Genomic DNA, 24,890 nt, shown 5'->3' with positions numbered 1-24,890 from the left:
TAAGTTCAGTATGAGGGAGGGGATGTGTAAGCTAGACCAATATGAGGGGATGTATAAGTCAACCCGGTATGAGGGGATTTATAAGTTCAGTATGAGGGAGGGGATGTGCAATTCAACCTAGTATGAGTAGATGTGTAAGTTCAGTATGAGGGTATGTGTAAGTTCATTATGAGGGGATGGGGATGTGTAAGTTTGTCCGTCCCTGACCACTATGAGGGGATGTGTAAAATTTTCCATCCTTACTTGGCCCATTAAAATAAAAATAAAAATAAAAATTATGTTCTAAAGAGAAAAATAATGTCCGTTATAATTTAAAAAGATGAAAATGTTGTAATGTAATTAGAAGTAAAAAAATGTGTGAATCAAACGTTTAAATAAGAAATATTTCAATTACATATTCAAATAAACTATTTGAAGATGTATGCTAACTAATTTATGTTGACATCAACTTTATATATGCCTATATATATACAAAAAAAATTAAGTTTTTATGGTTAAATTTTTTATTTGGTCTGATATATACTCATTCAAAAATACAATTTAAAGAATCAAAAATAATACATTGTATTTTTCACACCATTGTGAGTGGATGTGTAAGTTTGTCAGTTCGTGCATGCCCCAGTAAAAATAAATAAAAATTTAAAATTAGGCTCTAAAGAGAAAAATAATGTTGGTTCTAATTAAAAAAAATGAATATGATGTAAAGTAATTAGAAGTAAAAAAAAATGTGAAAAAAATGTTTAAATAAAAATGTTTCAACAAGAGATTTAAATAAACTATTTGAATATCTATGCTAACTAATTTATGTTTATATCAACTTTATATATATATATATATATATATATATATATATATATATATATATATATATATATATATATATAAGTTTTTATAGTTAAAATTTTTATTTGGTCCTATATATACTCATTCGAAAATACAATTTAAACAATGAAAAATAACACACCATTATGAGGGGATGTGTAAGTTTGGCAGTTCATGCGTGGCCCATTAAAATAAGAATAAAAAATTAAATTATGTTATAAATAGAAAAATAATGTCAGTTATAATTAAAAGAATGAATATGTTGTAAAGTAATTATAAGTAAAAAAATGTGTGAATCAAATATTTAAATAAAAATTAAGTTAAAAATAATTAATATTATTTTGTATTAATGGAGAAAATGGTTACATTGTTGTAACGTTCTCCCTAGTTTAGGATTAGTTCCTAAAGTTTAGGGGTTTGGGTGAAACTTCCTAATTCCTAGTGTTGTATTTAATGATGTAATCTCTCATTGATGAAATAGCGTGTACGAGAGTGATCTCTTTGTTTTGTTGAGTGTAGTCTCCAGGTGCAGGCCACACCTGAGAGCTACATCTCTTTCTTTTCAATTATGTTCACATTTTATCTTCGTATCAGAGCTCAGATTAGGTGAGCCTGATCTTTTGTCACCTTGTGGCTGAGGTGCCTTTGTAGCTAGCTTACCTGTGTGATAGAATTTCCTGTGTGGCAGAATTACCTGTGTGGCTTGAAGTACCTTTGTGGCCGCGTGTACACAAGAGCTCTATGCTCAATTGAGCAGGTGGACTACAAAACACCTCGCTCGGACTCAGATATTTTTTCTTCTGAGTGAAGAGGATATTGGCGCGCTTTTTGTGCTGACAGAAGCGCCAGGAGGGGGCATTAGCGCGGATTGTTTGGGATTATTCGTGCCAGAGTTCCAGAACGTCCAATTGGCGCGGAATTTAAGGAGGAAATCGTGACAGGAAAAATACTCGAACCCATTTTTAATTAGCGCGGATTTTTCGTTCGGGATAGCATCAAAACAAACGAGATTTTTTGCACGCTGATTGAGGACGTGCCAATCTTCCTTCAAGGAGATCTGCGGGAAGCCTCAACTTCGTTTGACAGTTTGCAAGGGGTGCAGATCGGCGAAGTTGCAGATCTATCCGGGAAAGGCAGATCGGATCAATTTTTTATCAGATCGGATCTTCGACTGTATTGAAGACGCCAAATTGCTCATTGGAGCGGGATTGCCAGACACTGTAGATCGGATCCAGAGGTGACAGATCGATCTAACAGGTATTGTTTTTCTTTTGTTGGGTAGATTCAAAATGATTAATACGATGGAATCTTACCTTAACGAGTCTGGTAAACCTAATGGATCTAACTTCACAAATTGGAAGTTTAAGATCTAGACCTTGGTCGAGGGTACGAATGCTTGGTCCATAGTTACAGGCGATGAGAAAAAGCCGAACGGAGGGCCACAGGAGCAAGATTGGGAAAAACGAGAGAACAAGGCCAAGGTCTTGTTGAAGATGTCTGTGAAAGACAATGTTCTTGTGCACATCAGAGACTGTAAAATGTTCGCGGACATCTGGACGAAAATCAAAAGTCTGTATGAGACCCAGAATACAAGCAAAGTCTTGGCACTTAAAAGAAAGCTATTTTCAATGATGATGGACGAAAGGGAGACTTCTACTACATTTGTTGCGCGAATTAAAGATGTGAAAGACGGATTGGGGGCCATCGGAGTGGAGGTGTCTGATGAAGATCTTATTGCAATCACAATGAACGGGATGCGTGATGATTTTCAAACGTTCATCACTGGAGTTTCGGCAAGGGAGAAAGTGCCCACATTTGATGATCTCACTGGGATCTTGCAGCAAGAGGAGGAGCGGCGGCAGAACTTGAACCCCCAGAGTGATGATCTTGCGCTGATGGCGAAACGACGATCATCCAAAGGAAAGCAGTCACAGCAGCAATCAAAGCAGAAAGGAGGAACATCACATAAGAATCTGCATTCTCATAAAGGTATGCTTGCAAATCATTCTCAAAAGAAATGTTATTATTGTGGAAAGAAGGGTCATATACAGAGTGAATGTTATAAGAAACAGGCTGATGATGCAAAGAAGAGGCAGGCAAATGCAAAGCACAGAGGATACTTTGTTGAAGAAGAAGACTTCAGTCATGAATTTCGATTGTTCACAGTCGACTGTGCCCTTTCACCATCTAATGAAGATGGCATTTGGTATGTCGATTCCAGAGCATCCTCTCGCATGACAGGTAAAAAGGAATTTTTTGATAGTCTTGAAGAAAGTATAAATGGATCAAAAATATATCTAGGAGATGATAGTGGATATGAGATTAAAGGTCATGGGGTGATTTCAGTTAAGTTACCAAATGGAAAAATTAGTCACCTTACAAATGTTTTATATGTACCTGGAATTAAGAAAAATCTGATATCTGTATCCATGATGGCTGATCAAGATATGCAAGTCGAGTTCTTCAAGACTAATTGTGTGATGAAGGATTGTAGGAATGAAATAGTTGCAACAGGCATGCGAGTTGGAAGCCTATACAGACTAGATGCAAAAAGCATACCAAAAAAAGCCATGGTTGCAGGAGGATCGACAGCTGAACAACTTTGGCATCAGAGGTTCAGTCATTTGAATTTGCAGGACCTCATTTTATTGCAGAAGAAAGGTATGGTCGAGGGACTCCCTATCTTTCATAATATTCAGTTAAATTGTGATGGTTGTGCCTTAGGTAAAATGCTTAGAGAACAGTTTCCTGTGCATGATAGGAGGAAGGAAACAGAGATTTTAGAACTAGTTCACACTGATGTATGCAGAACTATGCAGACAAGGTCACTAGGAGGAGCATACTATTTTTTGCTATTTACTGATGACTGCACTAGATATTCATGGGTTTATTTTTTGAACGAGAAAAGTCAGACTTTCCAGTGCTTCATAGAATTTAAAACCTTGGTGGAAAAGCAGTTTGGTAAGAGTATAAAAATTCTCTGATCTGATCAAGGGGGAGAATACAAGCTAAAGGAATTCATGAAATTCTGCAAATCTCACGGGATTGTTCAGCAGTATACAGTGCCACACAGACCATAGCAGAATGGAGTTGCACAGCGCAAAAACAGAACCTTGGTGGAGTGCGCAAGGAGCATGTTACAAGGTAAGGGTCTGTCTAATAGCTTTTGGGCAGAGGCTATTAATACTGCTGTATATTTGAAGAACAGAAGTCCTACCAGGTATCTTGGCTTCAAAACCCCTTTTGAAGCTCTATATGGATTTAAACCAGCAGTAAACCATCTAAGAGTATTTGGGTCAAAAGCATTTGCCCATATACCCAAAGCTGATAGGAAGAAATTAGATCCTAAAGCAGTTAAATGCATCTTTGTTGGTTATGTCACAGAATTTAAAGCATATAAATTGTTCAATCCTGAGTCTCGTAAGACATTTGCAAGCAGGGATGTAGTGTTTCATGAACAGGTACAGGAAGGGAAAGATGACGTTGGTGATGATTGGCACATTCCAATGCTATTGGAGGAAAGCAGCGAGGATGAAAGAGAGCAGGAGCAGAAAGAAGAGCAGAAAGAAGAGCAAAAAGAAGAACAACAAGAGGGTGATAATGCAAGCCTAGTTATAGCAAAAGAAAACAAATTTGAGGTAAGTCCCCTACCAAGGAGGTCAGGTAGGAAGACTCAATTACCGTTAAAATTGAGAAACTATGCTTTGATGTCAAAGGTTTTGAACATTGTAGAACCCTCTAATTATAAAGAAGCTAGTCAATTTAAGTAATGGAGAGCTGCAATGAATGAAGAAATGGAATCAATTCTTAGAAATGATACTTGGGATTTAGTTGAGCTGCCTAATAATAAAACACCCATAGGATGCAAATGGTTGTTTAAACCAAAAATGAATGCAGATGGAAGTATAGAAAAGTTAAAAGCTAGGCTGGTTGCAAAAGGATATTCACAGAAGGAAGGTATAGATTCTGATGATACTTTTGCACCTGTAGCAAAGTTAAATACAATCAGAATGCTTATTGCTTTGGCTACTAAATGCAATTGGGAATTACACCAGCTTGATGTTAAATCCGCATTTTTAAATGGTGATTTAAAAGAGGAAATTTACTTAGTACAGCCAGAAGGGTTTGTAAAGCAAGGGTAGGAACATCTTGTTTGCAGATTGAAAAAGACTTTATATGGTTTAAAGCAAGAACCGAGGTCTTGGTACGAAAAGGTTTATTCTTTCTTTGTAGAGCATGGTTTCCATAGAAGTTTAAATGACCCAAATTTATATACCAAGTACAATAATCAGGGGCCGATTATTTTGATTTCTTTGTATGTGGATGACATGATTATAACAGGAAATGAAGATGATTTAATCAAAGGAATCAAGAGGCTTATGGAATAAGTTTTTGAGATGAAGGATCTCGGAAGCCTTCACTACTGTCAGGGATTAGAAGTATGCAGAGATACTAGGCAAAATTTTCTTACCCAAGGGAAGTATGCCAGAAATTTGTTGGAAAAGTTTGGTATGGATCAGTGTATAGCAGCAGCGACACCTTTGCAGCAGAATCTGAAATTGAGCAGTGACGATGGCACTAAGGAGGTTGATGCCACAATGTACAGACAACTGGTTGGTAGCTTGATATATCTTACAACAACCAGACCTTACTTGGCATACTCTGTTAGTGTATTGAGCCAATTCATGTCGAAACCGCTTGAAAGTCACTGGATAGCAATAAAGAGCGTGTTGAGGTATCTTTGTGGTACTATTAATTATGGTATTTTATACACTGATGTATCTAATGTTACTCTAGCAGGTTTTTAAGACTCAGACTGGGCAGGTAACCTGGATGATTGGAGGTCCATCACAGGTTATGCATTCAACATAGGTTCCGGGGTCATAGCTTGGAGCAACAAGAGGCAGAGTACTGTAGCCTTGTCTTCATGTGAAGCTGAGTATCAATCATTGTGTGCAGCAACGTGTGAAGCGATCTGGTTGAGAAGGCTCCTCAAAAATGCAGGAAAAGAACAGAAGAATCCCACTTCCATCAGAAGCGACAACCAGAGCACCATTAAATTAGCATACAATCCAATGTTTCACAAAAACACCAAACATATAGACACTCAGTTTCATTTTGATAGAGAGAAAATACAGTCAAAAGAAATTGTTGTTGAATATTGTAAAACTTGTGACAATGTGGCTGATATTTTCACAAAGCCCCTTGCACGAGTGAAATTTGAATTGTTTAGAAAGATGCTAGGAGTCCAGGAGAACCCTTTCTCCATTAAGGGGGGGAGTTAAAAATAATTAATATTATTTTGTATTAATGGAGAAAATGGTTACATTGTTGTAACGTTCTCCCTAGTTTAGGATTAGTTCCTAAAGTTTAGGGGTTTGGGTGCAACTTCCTAATTCCTAGTATTGTATTTAATCATGTAACCTTTCATTGATGAAATAGAGTGTACCAGAGTGATCTCTCTGTTTTGGTGAGTGTAGTCTCCAGGTGTAGGCCACACCTGAGAGCTACATCTCTTTCTTTCCAATTCTGTTCACATTTTATCTAATTATTCCAACAATAGATTTAAATAAACTATTTGAAGATCTATGCTTATTAGTTTATGTTGATATCAACTTCATATATATATATATATATATATATATATATATATATATATATATATATAGGACCAAATAAAACAATAAAAACTTTATATATATATATATATATATATATATATATATATATATATATATATATATATATATATATAATAAGTTTTTATTGTTTTATTTGGTCCTATATATACTCTATTTAGAATTTTTAAACAATGAAAAATAAGACATTGTATTTTGCACTCTAAAAAAGTTTGCGGGTGAACAAATTTGATCCCTCTCGGTTGATGTTCCTAGATTTGACACATACTTCTTTAAAATATAAAGAAATACATAATGCTCTAAATAGAAAAATAATGTCAGATATAATAAAAATAATGAATATGTTGGAAAGTAATTAGAAGTAAGAAAATGTGAGAGTAACATATTTAAACCTTATTCTTTTCAAAAGTATTTCGAGAAGAGATTGAAATAAACTATTTGAATATCTATGTTAACTAATTTATGTGAATATCGACTTCATGTCTAACTATATAGAAAAAATTGTTAAAAAAAATATTTGAATGTCAATTATATATATATTGTATGAATGTAAATTTTTATAGTTAAGATGTTTATTTCATTATATATATATATATATATATATATATATATATATATATATATAATTTAAAAATACAATTTAAAAAAATTACACATTGTATTTTACTCTCTAAAAAAATTTACATGTGAAAAAAATTGATCTTTCTCTACTCATAATAAATTTGTACTTAAAATAAATTAATACTGATAGTTAATATTTAACAAAAATATTATTTCAATTACACTAAAAAAAATATAAGTAACCACACTAAAATTATAACAAATATATTGAAGTTGATAAATAGACCTAAACTATATAAAAATCATTTTAATATCTAGAATAAACTCCAAAAAAAAAAATTAAATATATAAAATATCTTCTAATAATCAAATATATAATCAAGTTATAATATTTTCATTATAACACATCATCATGAAAATAAATAATAAAAAAACTCTAACATTTTCACTATAACTCAAAATCGTTAACATAAATAATAAAATAAGCTTTATAATATGAAGATAATTTGGTAGCATGAATTACTTGCATATGTTAAAAAAAAACAAAAAAAAAAAAATTCATGTATTAAAATTTTAATATTATATTTAAAATAAAATATATGAAATAATAAATTTAAATAATATAATTAACCATTAAATATATAAGATATATTTAGATGGAAAAAGTTAATGGAAAAATGACCATATGCCAAATAACTTTCATTTTAGGTTGATTCAGAATGTCATTGTTTCTCTATTTGTTTTAAAGAACAATATCTTTATCAAGTCATGATAAGAAGTTTCTTATGTCAATCTCTTTAATGTAGACTTCTTTTAATCTAATTTCAACATTGCAGATACAAAATGTCAGTTTGTAGTGTAAATTAAATTTATTATAATTTAATAATAATATGGCAAACATGGAATATTACCGAACCACATGGGAGTGATTTAAGAATCAGTATGGATTTTAATTTCATTGTCATGACATAACAATGTAATATTGAAGGACCAATGTGAAACACTTCAAGCACATGGAAGGTGATCAGCAAAATCTTGCAAAATCTTTTAGATATTACAGAGCATTAGGGGAGAAAATAAAAAGGGATGACTCCATCACTCATTGACACCACTGCTAGAAAAGATATAGAGAGTGTTTGGGATAAATCGAGAATACTATGAACCAAATTCAAATGGATAGACCATTATGACGGTCGATGGAAACTTGTTGATAAAAATCCTAAACAGACAAAACACTTTAACGATCAAAAATTCGATATGAATTAATTGCGAATCCACAATGATTAAAATCCTAAATAGACAAACCACTTTAACGATAGTGCGAAAGGACATGGAATGTCATGTCGAAATTGTTATGGGGAATCAAAATCATTAGTAGCAAGTGTCAATGCCAATACAGAACTCCAAAACTGTTTTGTCGGTCCTCCAAATAATTTCGGAACTGGTGTGGGTAATCCAAGACATTATTAGTAAATGCAAGGGTCAATGTCCAAACTACATTGTTGGTTCTCGAGATCATATCGGTGGATGATTTGGTGAAACTAGTCTTAAGAAATATGGAAAAATATTAAAAAAGGTTCGTGTTTACATGGAGATATTTATGGTTATCAATAATTACTATGTAATAAATTAATGATTAGTTAATTATAATTTTTTATTTAATAAAAAGAATATATGTAATAAATTAATGATGGGTTAATTATCCTTTTTTATTTAATAAAAAATATATGTAATAAATTAATGATTGGTTAATTATTATTTTTTATTTAATAAAAAGAATATATGTAACAAATTAATTAATGTAATAGAAGTATAGTAAATTAATTTTTAAATTATTATTTTTAAAGCAGTAATTTTGTTTGGTTTCCATGTTTAATTGATTCTTGCTCTTTTAATATATATATTTATATATTTATTTATTTTAAATAAAAAACAATGTTAGCTATGATATATTTTAAGTACGGATTTAACATGAATCCAGACAGATCAAATTTTTTGAGGTGTAAATTTTTTAGAGTATAAAATATAATGTTAGCTTTCATTGTTTAAATTGTATTTTTGAATGCTAAATAGAGTATATATAGGACCAAATACAAATTTTGACCATAAAACTTAATTTTTTCAGTATATATACATTAAAAAAATGATATATAATATGTAAATAATTAATATTAAAATATTTTACATAACATGTATATAGACATATTTTATCATGCAAATTAAAATAGTTTTTTATTATTAATGTATTTTTAAGTATCTCGCAACATTAATTAGTATTAAAATATATTTTTGAAAAATATAAGATTTAAATGTCTTATTGATACTTTTTTTACTTCTACTTACATTACAACATATTATTATTTTTTTACTTCTAATTATTTTACAATATATTCATTTTTTTTGCTATAGCCTACATTTTTTTCCTATTTAAAAAAATAATTTTTATCTTTTATTTTTATTTTAAAGGAGAGGAATGGACAAACTTACACATCCCCGCATATTGGATTGTCCAATGAACCTCTATGTTGTACAATGAACGTGCTCATTGAACCTCTCGTCTCAATAATAAGATTATTTATTGTTAGTTTTGATTAAAGAATATTATTATCCTAACCACTAATTTTTGAACTTGATGTAATGAGCCTCTCGTCTCAATAATAAGATTATTTATTGTTAGTTTTGATTAAACAATATTATTATTCTAACGACTGATTTTCGAAGTTGATGTATTTAGTTTTTATTTAATCTTATTGATAAATAGGTTTTTCACCTTAACCCTAAAAATAAACCTCATTAATAAATTCCAAAATGTACCATCAAACACTACTGATGTAATTTATTTGAAAACTAACTACAAAACATATATTTTTAATCAATATTATTATAATTTATATTTATATATATATATATATATATATATATATATATAAAATCTTTAATAAATAATTTCTTTCAGATTGCACTAATTTATTCATTATTCTACATTTTATAAACACTTCAAAATTAATTTGTTCATTATTCTATGTTTTGTAAACACTGCAAAATATACTTGCCTTTAATCTAATTTGAAAAAACCAATATTCTCGCTTAAAGAAAGCCAATATTCTCACAATTAAACAAATTTATTCTATGTTTTTTAAGAAAGATACAAAACGTTCACTCTCACGATGGAAAATCGTAAACGCCATTGCAAAACAGCGAGGCCACGACGCACAACCATGCCCTGACGTTGAAGTTTTGCCACCCAAAAATTCATATCGCACAATTTCACGGAGCCTGATAAAACATGTCCCTTCGCCTGGACAACGTACAAATAATTATTGCAACTAAAAACAAAATTGCGGCGTTTGTAGACAACAATAACATAGCACGCGTGTAAGTAAAATATTGCGCGAGATTTTCTAGAACAGCGAAACATCAGCGTCTGACCTGCTCTCTAATATTATGTCCTCAAAACACAGTGTCGTGTAAATTCTCAGAAGTACTGAATCTCCCTGATTCCGAGACCATACAGACCCAATTGCTTCCAGTTTTGGAACGTTAAAACATTCAGAAAACGTCGAAACACCATGACGGCATCTTTATATATGGTTCTTTTACACGTCTGGCTGAATTGATTTATTACAGACAGATATGCCAGCTTGACTATGTACACTCTTGGTAGCAGGATTATGTATATCTAAAGCCTTTTTTTAAGGATTATGTATGCCTGAAAGCCTTTTTTTTAGGATTATGTATGCCTGAAAGTTGCTTAAGGCGCGACTTTTTCCGTTAAAAAAATATATACCATATTTTCATCTAAAAGAGGCCTAAAATCAATAAAAGTGTTGGACACATTCATGATAATTAGCTTCCGGGAAACTTATCGGAACTTCCGGGAGAAATTAGAACCTCATTTGGAAATTAGAAGAAAAACAAGGTACGAAGAAGTAAAGCATGAGTGCACATGGCTACGGAGGTTGAAGAATCGAAATCCATACAGTGGCATCTGCTGGTTGTACCTGATAAAGAAAGTGCCATGACAACTGGATTTGTCACTGTATCTTAATGTAGTAGGCTCGTACACATGCATGCCTAAATAAATAAAATAGCTGCGATGCTCGGCACATTGTGGCCCTCGCATTCGTTGAAGCTTTAACGCACCATGTTCATATAGGCTCTGAGCTGGATTTGGTAGATATTTCTAAACTTTCCGATGTCGGTGCATTATGATTTGCCTTACGGAAAATACCCCCGGTCCTTGCAAAGTTTCATGTTACTCTGCGGTGCTGGACGAACATGGCAAAAAAGACCAGAATCAATTAAGAATCGACCGGTACAGCGGTCCGAGTGTAGCATGTGGGTCATTAAACTTTTGTGAATTGGGATTGGAGTTCCAACTATGCATATACAACTCTTTTGTTTCATGTTTATGGAATTACATGAACGGTAGTGCTGGCTCCACATATGACAATTACATAACATGACTCTCACAACATCGCCTAGGAGGATAGTTTGATCTCGGAGATTTGAAGCACATTGAGTAGCTAAGTGAGTAAATATTACACCAAAATGTAGATAATACTTTGTTGGTTGATGTATAAAAGGTTTGATTTGAACAACATCGCCTAGGAGAATAGATTGATCTCGGAGATTTGAAGCACATTCAGTAGCTAAGTGAGTATATATTACACCAAAATGTAGATAATACTTTGTTGGTTGATGTATAAAAGGTTTGATTTGAAAATTTGTTAGTTCAACATTTGGTTGTATTTTCCGTGTTTTCAGGTCTAGTTATAGGAATTTGAACAAAGTATTTCATCGCTCTTGTAATTTTACCTAAAATGAGTTTGTTAAGGGAGTTATCATATGGTTTATGTAGAGGAAATTTCAATCAATGACCTTATTATTCATATAATATGGGTTAGCAAAGTGAATTAACCTAATTGTTTAAATATTTTATAAATATAAATTTATTAATGAATGTTATTTATGTGGATATATGAAAAGTAGACAATCTAACCATTGCCATTTTCATTTGGTTGGTTGGAATTGAGTAGTACATAAATGAATTTAAATTCATATAATTCTTTAATTACATAACAAAAATTTATGATTCAAAGAAATTTATATGGAAATCCATGTTATATTTCGGGCAAAATAAGTAAGAAATAGCACATTCTAAGTATTAGATTGTTATATTTTTAGTTCTATATAATATTTTTTTAGTAAGATTATGAATTTATTTGTTTGAAATGTTGTCTTAAATGCATAAATAGATTTTTTTTTGGTATGATTGCCAATTTTAATTGTTTAAAATGCTTTCTTAAATGAATAAATAGATTTAGCATTAAAAGTGATGTACTAAAATTTCAAGAATTACAAAGCTAAAACTTATAATTTAAATTAAAATGCCTCGTATAACTTGAAAACTAACATTTTAAGAAATTTAGTTATTTGAAATAACAATTTTTTATTTATTATTACCACAGGTGTGCCTATTTTGGAATAGTGGTTCCATAATTTTTATCACATAATTAAATTAAAATGACTCAGAGATATTTTTAATCTCTATTAACATCCATATATTATTTTCAATATTAATTAGAAATAAAAAGTTGAAATTTATTTCAAAGGTAATTTTTTTTAAAATTTCAATTTAATTAAAGAAAAATGTCAAATTTTAGTTTCATTAGATCTTTATTTATATCATTTAAGTCATATGAGTTATTGCTACTTTAATATGTTTTTTTTAGCTTTCATTTACATTAATATTTTTATAATTAATAATAATAATAATAATAATAATAAAATCAACCTCATAATCTAAAATGGATAATAAAATAAATTTCATAATATTTTATATTAATATAAAAATATATAATTAAAATTGAAATTAAATCTTAACACCTATCATTCATATATATATATACAAAATCCCCCGGATGCGAGTGGCATTAATGCACTTAATACTCTACATGACAGACAGTAAAGTATGGTACTGCCCGCTGCAGGGCAACGTGGCTTCCCAGAATTTCACCCTGCGCAAGAAGGATAAACTTAAGAAGGGAGGATTTGGTATGATCTCGGCATTAATGGTTTGCTCCATTCGAAGTGAAGTGGTGGTTATAATCATGGCGCTCTCGTTCATTCTCTTCACAATTGGTATTCAGTCTTCTTGCTACACGCCTTGGTTTGGTGCGGATTTTGGGGGAAAGTAGGTTTTGCTCACAGAGGCAAGCTTCATGCCTATACCCCGTTACCTTGGAGGCAGTATTACTATGTTAAGGGTATTGATGGCGGGATAAACTCTGCCATAAGCGGTAGGCTTTCTACTGCTCTGGAATTTAGCATTGGGCAGTCCTCGCCTTCCTCTTGGGCCTATTCTGTGCGCTTGTATTGGTTCATGGTGCAGTCCTTTTGCCCTCCTGTCATTGTTCCTGGTTGTTCAGGGCCTTCCCCTTCGCATCTCAATATAGTTCGCGAAAGTGGGAGGAATCGTTCCGGGGGTGCCGAGGTAGCCAAAGGCTTGCGAAGGTAAGCTGTTCTGTGGACCCTGAATTGTCTCCTGTCAATCTCCCCTCCTCTCCGGTGAATGTGCATCCTCCTAGCCCCGCTTGCAAGCCAATTCTGAATAGTGCGTTTGAAACCACTAATTTCAAGTTCCAAAGCAATCTTAAGATCACTGCTCATATCGCAATTATCCTTTCGGAAGAAGAAAACCAGCCGCTGACCTGCGTAGCTCCTGAGCCTTCTCAAAGCAGTGAGCAATTTACGGAGGGGGGAAGCCCTGAGAAACGAAAGGGAGATAGGCTTGGCAAGGAGGAAGCTCCAAGAGTTGCTCCGCCTCTTGAAGACATTATCCAGGTGGTCGGGGAAGGGAATTCCAGAGCCACTAATCATCCAATGGCGAACCCAGCGGGCGATAACACTGGAAGTGAAGATTTGTGGATTGGCGCGTGTCCGGTAGTGGAGAAGCCTCCTAGTGAGGATGTGGAAGTTTAAGGCCACCTGGGTCTGGTCAATCTTTCTTTTTGGTTTGTTGACGTTTCAGATGACTACTTCCAGGCAGTTTTGTTTGTAGTCATGGGTGAGCACTTTTAATCGGATGATTTTGTTTCCCTCTAGGGCAGTGGCATTATAATTATCCTCTGGTTTGCCAAGGAAAATGTATATCTTTCTTTCATCTTTCTTCTTATGTTTTACTAGTCTATGTGTGGGCTCCACATATGGTTTCTAGCTTTTTGTAACTGGTTTTCCAAGGTTCTTTCTATACTGGGGTAGTTTTGCTGAGTTGAGTGCTATGTGAGGCCTCAACTCCTTGTAATATTATTCTACTTTTTAGTTAATAGAATTTAGCCTTTATCCAAAAAATATATATATATATATAAAATCCATTACCAAAATTATATATCTTTCAAATACCTATATTGGTTACATACGTAGATAAAGACTTTTAGATTGTGGTCCAACGGCTTAATGTGATGTGTGATTTTATTTCAGCATTTAAGTCTTAATGTTTTGGTTATAAATCAAGTTGATTGGATAATAAAATGTATAAAAATAATTTAATATTTTATATTAATATAAAAATATAACAAAATTTTGAAATTAAATCTAAATATCATCTTTATTTTGTGATATATATAAAAGGTTACCATAATTATACATCTTTCAAATATCTATATTGATTATATCTTGAAATAAAGACTTTCAGGTTGTAGTCCAAGAGCTGCCTGTGGTGAGTTGGTCGCACAAGTTTTAATGGTACTTAATTTCCATTGATTCTTGTTAATATATATATAATCCTAAAAAAAACCTATTTCAGACTCTTTAGGTTGCGGTCCAGCTTCTGCCTATGGTGTTAATAACAGAAAAATTATATATATAATCTTTAAAATGATTATTTTACTCTCAAGATTGTGGTCTAGCAGTTGTTTATGTTGGATTAGTCTTCACAAGTCTCGAGGATATTGATTCTTGGTTAATTTGTCTCAATATATAATCATTAAAAAAAACTACGACTCTTAATTCGTGCCAATAACCAGAAAAGCGCATATATAAATATATATAATCATTAAAAAGACTATTTCCCTCTGAAGACATCTGTACTGGTTACATATTGAGATAGAGTAAAGACTATTTCCATTCCTATGTAACCTGTCAACATCCTTCTAAACCTATTAATTTTTTTTTTGTCATATTCAAGACTTCAGTTAAAAACTTAAAAGTCTTTCACGTCAATGTTAAAGACATGGATTTTACAAGATTTATGACAAGAAATCCATCCTTTCATCCCTATATTGATGGCATTTCATGATATCCATATCCGTTCATTCGCTGGCTTATGATCTACTACATATAGGATCTGTTCGGTCGAAGGAGTAGAAGCCCATGTACATGATCGCCATGGAATGGAATTGGAGGAACATGTATAAGGTTCGAGTTTACTTGATGCATCTTCTCCCGGCGCTGCAGAAGATTCAGAAGAGGCGGTACAGCTTACCGCAGCGCAAGCGAGCCATTCAATTCCGAGCCGACATGTGCTTGACGCACACTGCGAACAAAGGTTCTGCTTGGTGTCGAGCTCTGAGCCTCCGCCTCACAAACAGGAAAAGGCCGATGAAGACGATCGAATCTTTGGTCGGCCGAGTTCGTAGCATTAAGCGGGCGAAGAGGATCAGATTGGCTTCACTCAAATCTAGATGTTGTAAGAAAGCTGATATTGAAATATATGAGCATAATCATGGAGCCGTTGACATGAGACTGGGGACTCTGCGAAGCCTAGTTCCCGGTGGCGGGAATATGGCCAATGATACCCTTTTCAAGGAAACGGCTGACTACATCTTGAATCTTGAAATGCAAGTGCACGCCCTGGAAACCCTAGCAGAATTTTACACCAACAGTTCTGCAGATATTGTGGACAGCAGCAGGGACTAGAGGGAAGAGGTTGTCGTGCTATGTTAATATATTTATCTTCTTATTAGATCTAAGTAGATGATTACGCGCATCTATATATCTACTTTCACGCTATCAAGTGAAATCTGGGACCAGAAAATAATCGTTTCTCTATTTTCAATATTGTGTCGTTCTCTGTTTTGATGTGAATTTTTTTTAGGCACTTAGTGAGTTATTCTCTGTCTAAATTACTTTCGTGGTTAGGCTTTAGATTTCAGATTCTTGAAAGACATTTAGTATTCATACTCGGTGGCTTACAAGGTCGTCGGAGGATTATTTGAACGGTCTGTTCGTTGATCTTCGTCATCTATCGAAACTCTCCGTAGAGAAGCAAGTAATGAATTCTGTGCAACAACCAGTAGATCTGTCCCTTGCCGTTACTTCAGGAGGCCAACCTCCAACCGAAGTATTGGGACTAATGTGCACCTTGGAGCTGCAGTATCAGTACTCATTAATGCCCGGCAGTTAAGTTTAGTGGAGCTGATACTGAAGGATTCTGTGACATGGATTTGATATTTAAAGTGGGAAGCAACGGTGGCATAGAATTCTAAGTGTATATATTATCAATTTGTATTTGTCTATCGAGTGATGGACCATATAGATTTTGAAGGCACAGTCGTATGATATTTGGGCAAGTGATGGACAATAAAGCTGAATGCGAGAGATGGGATGGACAGTCTCCTCTCTCTCGTGGTGTATGTCCACGCATTCTGCTGTTAAAACTCTAATAGGTATTGCTATTAATTGCATATTATTCATTATTATGAGAATTCGTGCACGAACATTTATATTTGTGAAATTTTTATTTAGATATTAAATTTATGAAGCAATGAGAGGATTAAGTGAAATATTTATGTTTTTTTGTTCTTTTGGTTTTTTTTTTCATTTTATACATGCATAAAGGTTATTGTTGGTCTTGAAGAATGGCCTAATACTGTTTCACTACGGGAAAAGCTTTTGCGAATAAAGGTTCAATAGGCATTTTGGGGAGTAGAAGTTTTTTTTTTACGAATTATTAGTAGGTTATTCGAGGTGACATGGTTTTTATGAAAAATAGTGATGAGTCACTTTGCATTTCTAGATAGTATTATGAGATGGTTGTATTTAGTGTTGGTTTGACAACTGAATTATGATAGGTTTTTCCAATGTTTAAACACTAAAAAAAAATTGTGTATTAATTTTAGATTTTACTTTTAATATTTCTGGAAATTTTCTATATATATATAATTGGAGAAAGCCCATGAGGGATAGAGTATAGGTGACAGGTTGTTCTGCTAAGGCACTCCACAATATGAAGATCACTATTTGGAAACTCACTATGAGAAAAAATCTCATGATAATAGCTGGCTTATGCTAGGTTGAGATCCATTTTAACTACTTCAATATGAAAAATAGTGATGAGTCACTTTGCATTTCTAGATAGTATTATGAGATGGTTGTATTTAGTGTTGGTTTGGCAACTGAATTATGATAGGTTTTTCGAATGTTTAAACACTAAAAAAAAATTGTGTATTAATTTTAGATTTTACTTTTAATATTTCTGGACATTTTCTATATATATATAATTCGAGAAAGCCCATGAGGGGTAGAGTATAGGTGACAGGTTGTTCTGCTAAGGCACTCCACAATATGAAGATCACTATTTGGAAACTCACTATGAGAAAAAATCTCATGATAATAGCTGGCTTATGCTAGGTTGAGATCCATTTTAACTACTTCAATACCCATGGGTGGCCACTACAGAAGCAACAATTTAGAGGTGCCAATCATCTTAGGACCCACATAACCTAGCAAAGAAAAAAGGTTGATATAAAAATTATATTTCAAAAGGCTTGATAGTGAATTAAGATGAATTTACAATAATTCGTTTAATAAAAATATGGATTTATTATATATTTAATTTTATTATTATTTATTATTTTAATATTTGTGGACATTTTATTTGAGTTTTATTTTTGTTTTATTTTCATCCATTTTCTTTTGTAAGTTAAGTTTGTATTACTTTAAAGTTTCAGAATACATCATTTCAATCAACACAGTTCATGTTATTATCGGTCTCAATTTTCCACAAGGGAAGCCAAACTTCTTAATCAATCATTTAAGAGCAGGTATCAAAACTAAGCGTGTGTTGTTGGAAACAATGAGTATTATCATAGACTAAGTTACATAGAGAAACGAATTATCTAAGTCACTCAATTTGTGACAAGGGAAACCAAACCTCTTAACCAATAATTTAAGAACATGTATCAAAACTAAGTGTCTATTGGTGGGAACAATAAGTATTATCATAGAATAAGTTACATAGAGAAACGAATTATCTAAATCATAACATATCATGTGATCGAGAGTCTCAAGAGTTCATTTGAGTAGGGTGATGGGCACTTGTACTAGCTAGAGTAGAAGGCTTGAGCTGACATTGAAGATGACTTTCCAAGTGAGCTAGTCGAGCATCTAAGCTAGCCAAACATGAACGTTGATATCGTTCCACCCACTTAATATTGTTCGAGGAAAAGATAACGTCATTCTAATCTTTGTGCTTCTCCTTCAAGGCTCTGCACAAAGGCCAATGGAGGGTGATGAAGTCCCGATATTGGCTCCTTATTCTCGTTGTATGACCAAGGTCAAGAATCCAACTAGCTACTTCCTACATGATTTTAGACTCAAAGTATGATTGGCATTCATTAGTGCTAAGAGTTAAAAGTTGGTGAGTTTTTTGTGGATGTTAGGAGCAATAGCAGCATGAAAGATTGTTTCGACTTCTTGGGCCTTGGTGTGCAGTCAACCTTGCGAGCCTCTACCCTCATAGCCCTTGTGGTTATGCATGCATTTCCAAGGTATCCTACACCAATCCAAGGTATTCTACACCAATAAGAAAAGGACTAAGCAAGACAATTGTATCATGACAAACCCAGACAAAGGAGAGTAAAACTAAATAGACCAAACCTAAAGAAAATATAGGAGAAGTAAAGCGTATAGGATGGTCCAAGTTAGCCAAAAAAGAAAGGGCACAACATCAAAGATAGAGGCAAATACCTCTTGGGTCGGGCACCCTCACACTAGGAAGCTACAAAGTGTTGGCATTATGGCATTATGAACATATGTTGAACTTGATGGCAACCCTCTCTTAGACGGTCATTTCTCTTATATACACCATGATGGGGACAAGAAGAGCCAAGAGGAGAGAAGAAAGGCCATATACACATGTATTAGAGAAGAAAGACCATATACACATGTATTAATGTTATGGGAGGTGTTTAGGCGCTTAAAACCCATATATATGCATTATATCCCCTTTTCGGCGGTTACATGAATAATATCATTGCGGCATCGAAGTTTCAACATATCGCATAACAATTATATATATATATATATATATATATATATATATATATATATATATATATGTTTCGGCATATCGGCGCATTGGGGTTTCGGCTGTGTAACCCGGAAGCATATCGCAATGGACCCTATGGTGGCATTAACTCTGGCTATTAATAATATCGCATCCGCAGTTCGGCATATATGCGCGTCGGACTTCGTTGAAACCTTCGATTGCGATCGGACCCGATGGAGGCATCAAAAACGGTTTATAATATATCGCATCCGCAGTATATCGGAATACATAAAGGGTCACCCACCCCAATCCTCTGATTGCAAGTGGACCCGATGGTGGCATCAAACATGTCTTATAATAATATCGCATCCGGCTATGTGTCTTTGGTGAAATCCTCCGATTGCGATAAGAGGGGTCGGACCCGATGAAGGAATTAAAAGAATTTCATATTAAATCGCATCCGCGGTGTTCGCCCATAAGCCTCCAACTCCAAATCACCGATAGCGATGAAAGGAGCAGACCCGATATATTAATAAAGGTTGGTTAATAGGGCATATCGCATCCGACACATCGGATCGGACGTCGGGCATGTATTCTTAGCGATGAAAGGAGCGGACCCGATATATTAATAAAGGTTGGTTAATGGGGCATATCGCATCCGATCCATCGGATCGGACGTCGGGCATGTATTGTTAGCGATGAGAGCGGACCCGATATATTATTAGTGTGGATGCATTATGTTAAAAGCCCGCATTTTTGGTTTTGGGACCATTATCATAGTTTTCCCGCTTAAGCCTTCTCTTAAGAGAATTGGTCAAAACAGTTGCGCCTCAGGTTTGAGATCCTCTGGTTTCGATTCATGGTATTATCAAAAGCATGACTATATAAAGAAAAAGGGGATCCGGTGGCAAGGCATCGATTATGAATTGAAGATCTTAAGGGAGAATAGATCAGCATTCTTATGATTTGTTAAGGACAAATCCACTGAACCGAATTCAAGAAGAATGTGCGCAGGACGGTAGATCCGCATCGCTTCGGGGTATTGCGGTTTAGTTGAGAGCAGCCAACCGCAGGGAAGTAGCAGTCATTCCTTAACTCTGATATAGCGTCTTCTGTTGATTCGCTAAAGGTATCTGGGTCCGCATATTGGGTTTGTTTTGTGTATAGCCTCCGGGTGCTCTATTATATGTAGATCCTCTGTTTTATTGGGTGGCCAGATCGAATATTTATTTATATTTGATCTAGTGCTTGGGTTGGCGCTTGGGTGTTCTACTGTATAAAGAAAATATGTATTGATCTGATGCTGGGGTAACTTTGAAGAACTGTTTATATTTGATGACCATTGGATCTTCTTGGATCCAGTCTGAAAATTAATGAAACATGGTCCTTGAACGAAGTAGGGGGTTGTAGCTCCCTTCCAGGAGAGACTGGAAAATGAGAGAGAGTAGTAGCTCTCTGCAGGTTGCAGCCTGCGTACTGGTAAAAGACTGCACCAGTACAAACTCATTGTAAAAGAAATTCTATTTGAAAGAAGATAGAGACATATTGCAGTAGGTGGTTTTCACCCACATTGGGTTTCCACCTTATATCTGGTGTTCCTTTGTGTGACTATCTATTTTTATTGTTCTTGATTCATTATTATATGGTTCTGATATACAAGTTAATTATCAATATCAGAAGAATACTTTAAAGCATTAATTTGGATGGTTTACTAAAAAGAAATTAATAATACTGATTCACCCCCCCCCCCCCCCCCTCTCAGTATTATTTCCAACAATTGGTATCAGAGCAGGTCCTTCAGAGAAGCTTGATTGCTTGAAGGAAGATCGTTCATTATGAGCAACTACGAGAGGGAAGCATCAATCAGGCCACCGATTTTTGATGGGACAAACTTCAATTCTTGGAAGGTAAGAGTTACTGCCTATCTTCAATCTCTTGGTACGGAAGTTTGGGATATCATAGAGACAGGCTACACTTTTCCTTCAGCTACTCCTACAGATCTGACCGAGAAAAAGAAATATGAAACAAATGCTAAAGCAGTCAATACTCTGTTGGGATGCTTATCTCAACTAGAATTCATAAAGGTTATGCAATATAAATCCGCAAAAGAAATATGGGACAAGATTGTCTTGAGCTACGAAGGAGATGAACAGGTAAAGCGTGCTAAACTTCAAACCCTCAGGATTCAGTATAAGAATGTCAGAATGTATAATGATGAAAGTGTGGCTAACTATTTCCTTAGGGTAGATGAGATTGTTAACTGCATGAAAAACTTGGGTGAAGAAATAAAAGAGGCTATTGTGGTTGAAAAAGTTCTAAGATCCTTGTCCACCAAGTTTGAATCTAAAGTGTCCGCCATAGAAGAAAAGGAGAATCTACGAACTCTCACCATGTCACAGCTGCATGGAATTCTAACTTCTTATGAAATGAGAAAAGGAGGTCCTTCAGATAGGAGAGAAGCTGCCTTCAAGGCTTCAGGCAAAGGAGAGTACCTTGAATCAAGTCATGTGTCAGAAGAAGAAGAAGAATCAAATTTTGTCAGAAATCTTCAACGAGGTACTGGCAGATTCAGAGGTAAGTTACCCTTCAAATGTTTTGCTTGTGGGAGAGTAGGTCACTATGCTACCAAATGTTCTCATAAGGATAAGATTGACAAGGGAAAGGAATCTGTTAGATGGAACAAGAAACAGAATGCAAATAAGAAGAGCTATTACACCCATGAAGACAATGATGGTCTATCAAATAACGATGAAGATGAACAAGGTAATCCCTATAAACTTTTAATGGATTTTGAAGATGATGATTACATGGATACTCTAGATATAGATAGCTATTATGAGGAGATGTCTAGACTCAAGACATGCTTAGAAGAAAAGAATGTGATCATTGAGACTCTGCAAATCCAACTTGATGAAAAGGAACAATCTCTTGAAAAGTTAGAATGTGAAATTGTTGGGCTTCGAAAAGAAATTGAGAAAACAAAGGCTCTCAATCTTAAATTTGTTAAAGGATCTGAAACTCTGGATGAGATCATCAATGTACAACACTCTCCTCTAATTAAGACAGGTCTGGGGTATAATGGAGAAACATCTCAAGCATCCACCTCGAAGAGTTATCTCGATGTTGCAAGAAGATATGAGCAAAAGCCAAACAGAGATCACCAGGTAAAACAGGGACAAATTTCATCAAGAATAAACAAAGACTACCAGAAAAATCAGGGACAATTCACCTTAAGGACGAACAAAAGCTACAATCAGCCAAGATCCTCTGAATTTACCTCAAGAATGGATGAAAATATAAATTACAATCATACGACTGGTAAATTTGATAATCGCAGAAGTTTCTTCAATGGCCAATGTTTCTCTTGCCATAACTTCGATCACAAAGCAGCTCAATGTGTTGCCTACAAGACAATCATGACTAGAGAAGCTCAAAATCAAAGAAGTATGACTGGAATTACAAAAGGACCTATAACAACTTCTCGGCTCTTGAAAATGAAATTGAATGCTCTATCTGTAATAACTTTGGTCATGAAGACTCTGAATGCAGGAGTAGGTTTCAGCAAACAAAGGAACAAGATTCAAGCACTAGAACATGGAAAATAAAGGAACCTCGACCAGAAAGATGTGGGATAGCATTTTATGCAGAAGGACAGGAAAATCAATGGTACATCGACAGCGGATGTTCGAAGCATATGACAAGTGATAAAGAAAAACTTGAATCATACACTGCTTTAGAAAAAGGAAAGAAAGTTTCATTTGGGAATGATACTCCTGCTGCCATAAAAGGAAAAGGTATTGCTCAATTGAAAGAAAAGGTCAAAGCAGGAAATGTTTTGTGCGTTGATGGATTGAAACATAATCTTCTAAGTGTCAGTTAGATGTGCGATCAAGGAACCGAGGTAATATTTAGATCAAATGGATGTCGTGTTCGTGATCTTGATACAGGTGAAACAGTGATCAAAGGCAAAAGAACTCCAAACAATCTATACATATTTGAAGAAGGACAACAACAATGCTATATGAGCAAGGATGATGAGCACTGGTTATGGCACCGGAGGTTGGGGCATCTAATTTTTTCACAAATAAGGAAAGCATGCAAGTATCAGGCAGTTCGTGATCTTCCAGATATCAAAATTCCAGAGAATACAATATGCAAATCATGTCAGTTTGGTAAACAAACCAGGACTAACTTCCCTGAGAAGGAAGGATCAGCTAGCAAACCTCTCGAACTTATTCATACAGATGTATGTGGTCCATTTAGGACAAGGACACCTCGAGTTGAGGAATACCTTATATTATTCATTGACGACTTCTCTAGGTTTGTTTGGTTAGGACTTATGAAACACAAAGACGAAGCATTTGAAAAATTCAAATCCTTCAATGCCTTGGTCGAAAATGAATCAGATCACAAAATTAAGTGTCTCAGGTCTGACAGAGGTGGGGAATTTACCTCAAATGAATTTTTCGATTTCTGTGAAGAGCATGGAATAAAAAGGGAATTCTCTACAGTAAGGAATCCTCAGCAAAATGGAGTGGTGGAAAGGATGAACAGAGCAGTCCAACAAATGGCCCATGCCATGCTTGATGAATCTGGAACTCCTGCAACCTTATGGGGTGAAGCTACATATGCCGCGGTTGTTATTCTCAACAAAACAAATGTCCGAGTAAACAACACTCAAACTCCTCATGAGCTCTGGTATGGTAAGAATCCTTCGGTAAAGCATTTTAAAATTTTTGGAAGCAAATGCTATATTAAGAATACTGATGAACAGCTTGGCAAACTTGAGCCTAGAGCAGATGAAGGCATTCTCCTTGGTTATTCTCCTTATAGCAAAGCATATAAGTGTTACAATAAAAGACTTGGAAGAATTGTTGACAGCATTGATGTAGTGGTTGATGAAAAAGGATACATTCCTAGGCAAGTAAATCATGAAGATATCGAAGAGGATGAAGACTACCCTTCAAATCAGACTGATAATGAAGAAGAAGAACCTCAAGAGGCTCCAGAGGAATAGATAAGGATAGAAGAAAAGACTCCATCCAGGCATGTTCAAAAGAATCATCCAGAATCTCAGATTTTGGGGCAGAAGGAGGCAGGTGTACAAACAAGAAGAACAATAGCAGAAGCCTCAAGCTACTTGGCATTGGTCTCCTCCACTGAGCCACAAAATGTAAAAGAAGCATGCAGAGATGAATGTTGGGTCAAGGCTATGGATGAAGAACTTGAGCATATCGAAAAGAACAGCACTTGGGAATTAGTTCCTAGACCAAAAGATAAGAATGTCATAGGGACAAAATGGATCTTCAAAAATAAGTTGAATGAAAATGGGGAAGTAGTTAGAAACAAGGCAAGACTGGTTTGTAAGGGATATTATCAGCAAGAAGGAATAGACATTGAAGAAACTTTTTCTCCTGTTGCTAGACTTGAAGCTACCCGAATGCTCCTTGCTCTTTCAAGCTTTCAAAAATTCAAAGTATTTCAAATGGATGTGAAATCCGCTTTTCTGAATGGATATTTAGAAGAAGAAGTATACATTGAGCAGCCAGATGGGTTCATTCTTGGGAATGATCCAAACCTTGTATGTAGACTAAAAA

General features: G+C 34.5%; 1 protein-coding gene across 1 annotated transcript; it reads left to right on the top strand.

Annotated features, from left to right (window-relative positions):
• Positions 1–15,342: 15,342 nt before the first annotated feature.
• LOC149231239 (transcription factor IBH1-like 1) lies at positions 15,343–16,789 on the top strand. The gene has a single exon (XM_089376238.1). The coding sequence runs from the start codon at positions 15,396–15,398 to the stop codon at positions 15,939–15,941; it is 546 nt and encodes a 181-aa protein (XP_089232364.1). The 5' UTR covers positions 15,343–15,395; the 3' UTR covers positions 15,942–16,789.
• Positions 16,790–24,890: the final 8,101 nt, after the last annotated feature.

This window comes from Pinus tabuliformis, chromosome J (assembly GCF_031772625.1).
Source record: "Pinus tabuliformis cultivar Carrire ecotype Pingquan chromosome J, CPIR1, whole genome shotgun sequence".
Classification (NCBI taxonomy): Eukaryota; Viridiplantae; Streptophyta; class Pinopsida; order Pinales; family Pinaceae; genus Pinus; species Pinus tabuliformis.
Note: the sequence above shows the minus strand (reverse complement) of the source record. Positions and strands in the feature narration are given on the sequence as shown.

Bases quoted from the DNA above. Each gene is read 5' to 3' on its own strand.
- LOC149231239 (XM_089376238.1), top strand. From the start codon at position 15,396: ATGTACATGATCGCCATGGAATGGAATTGGAGGAACATGTATAAGGTT.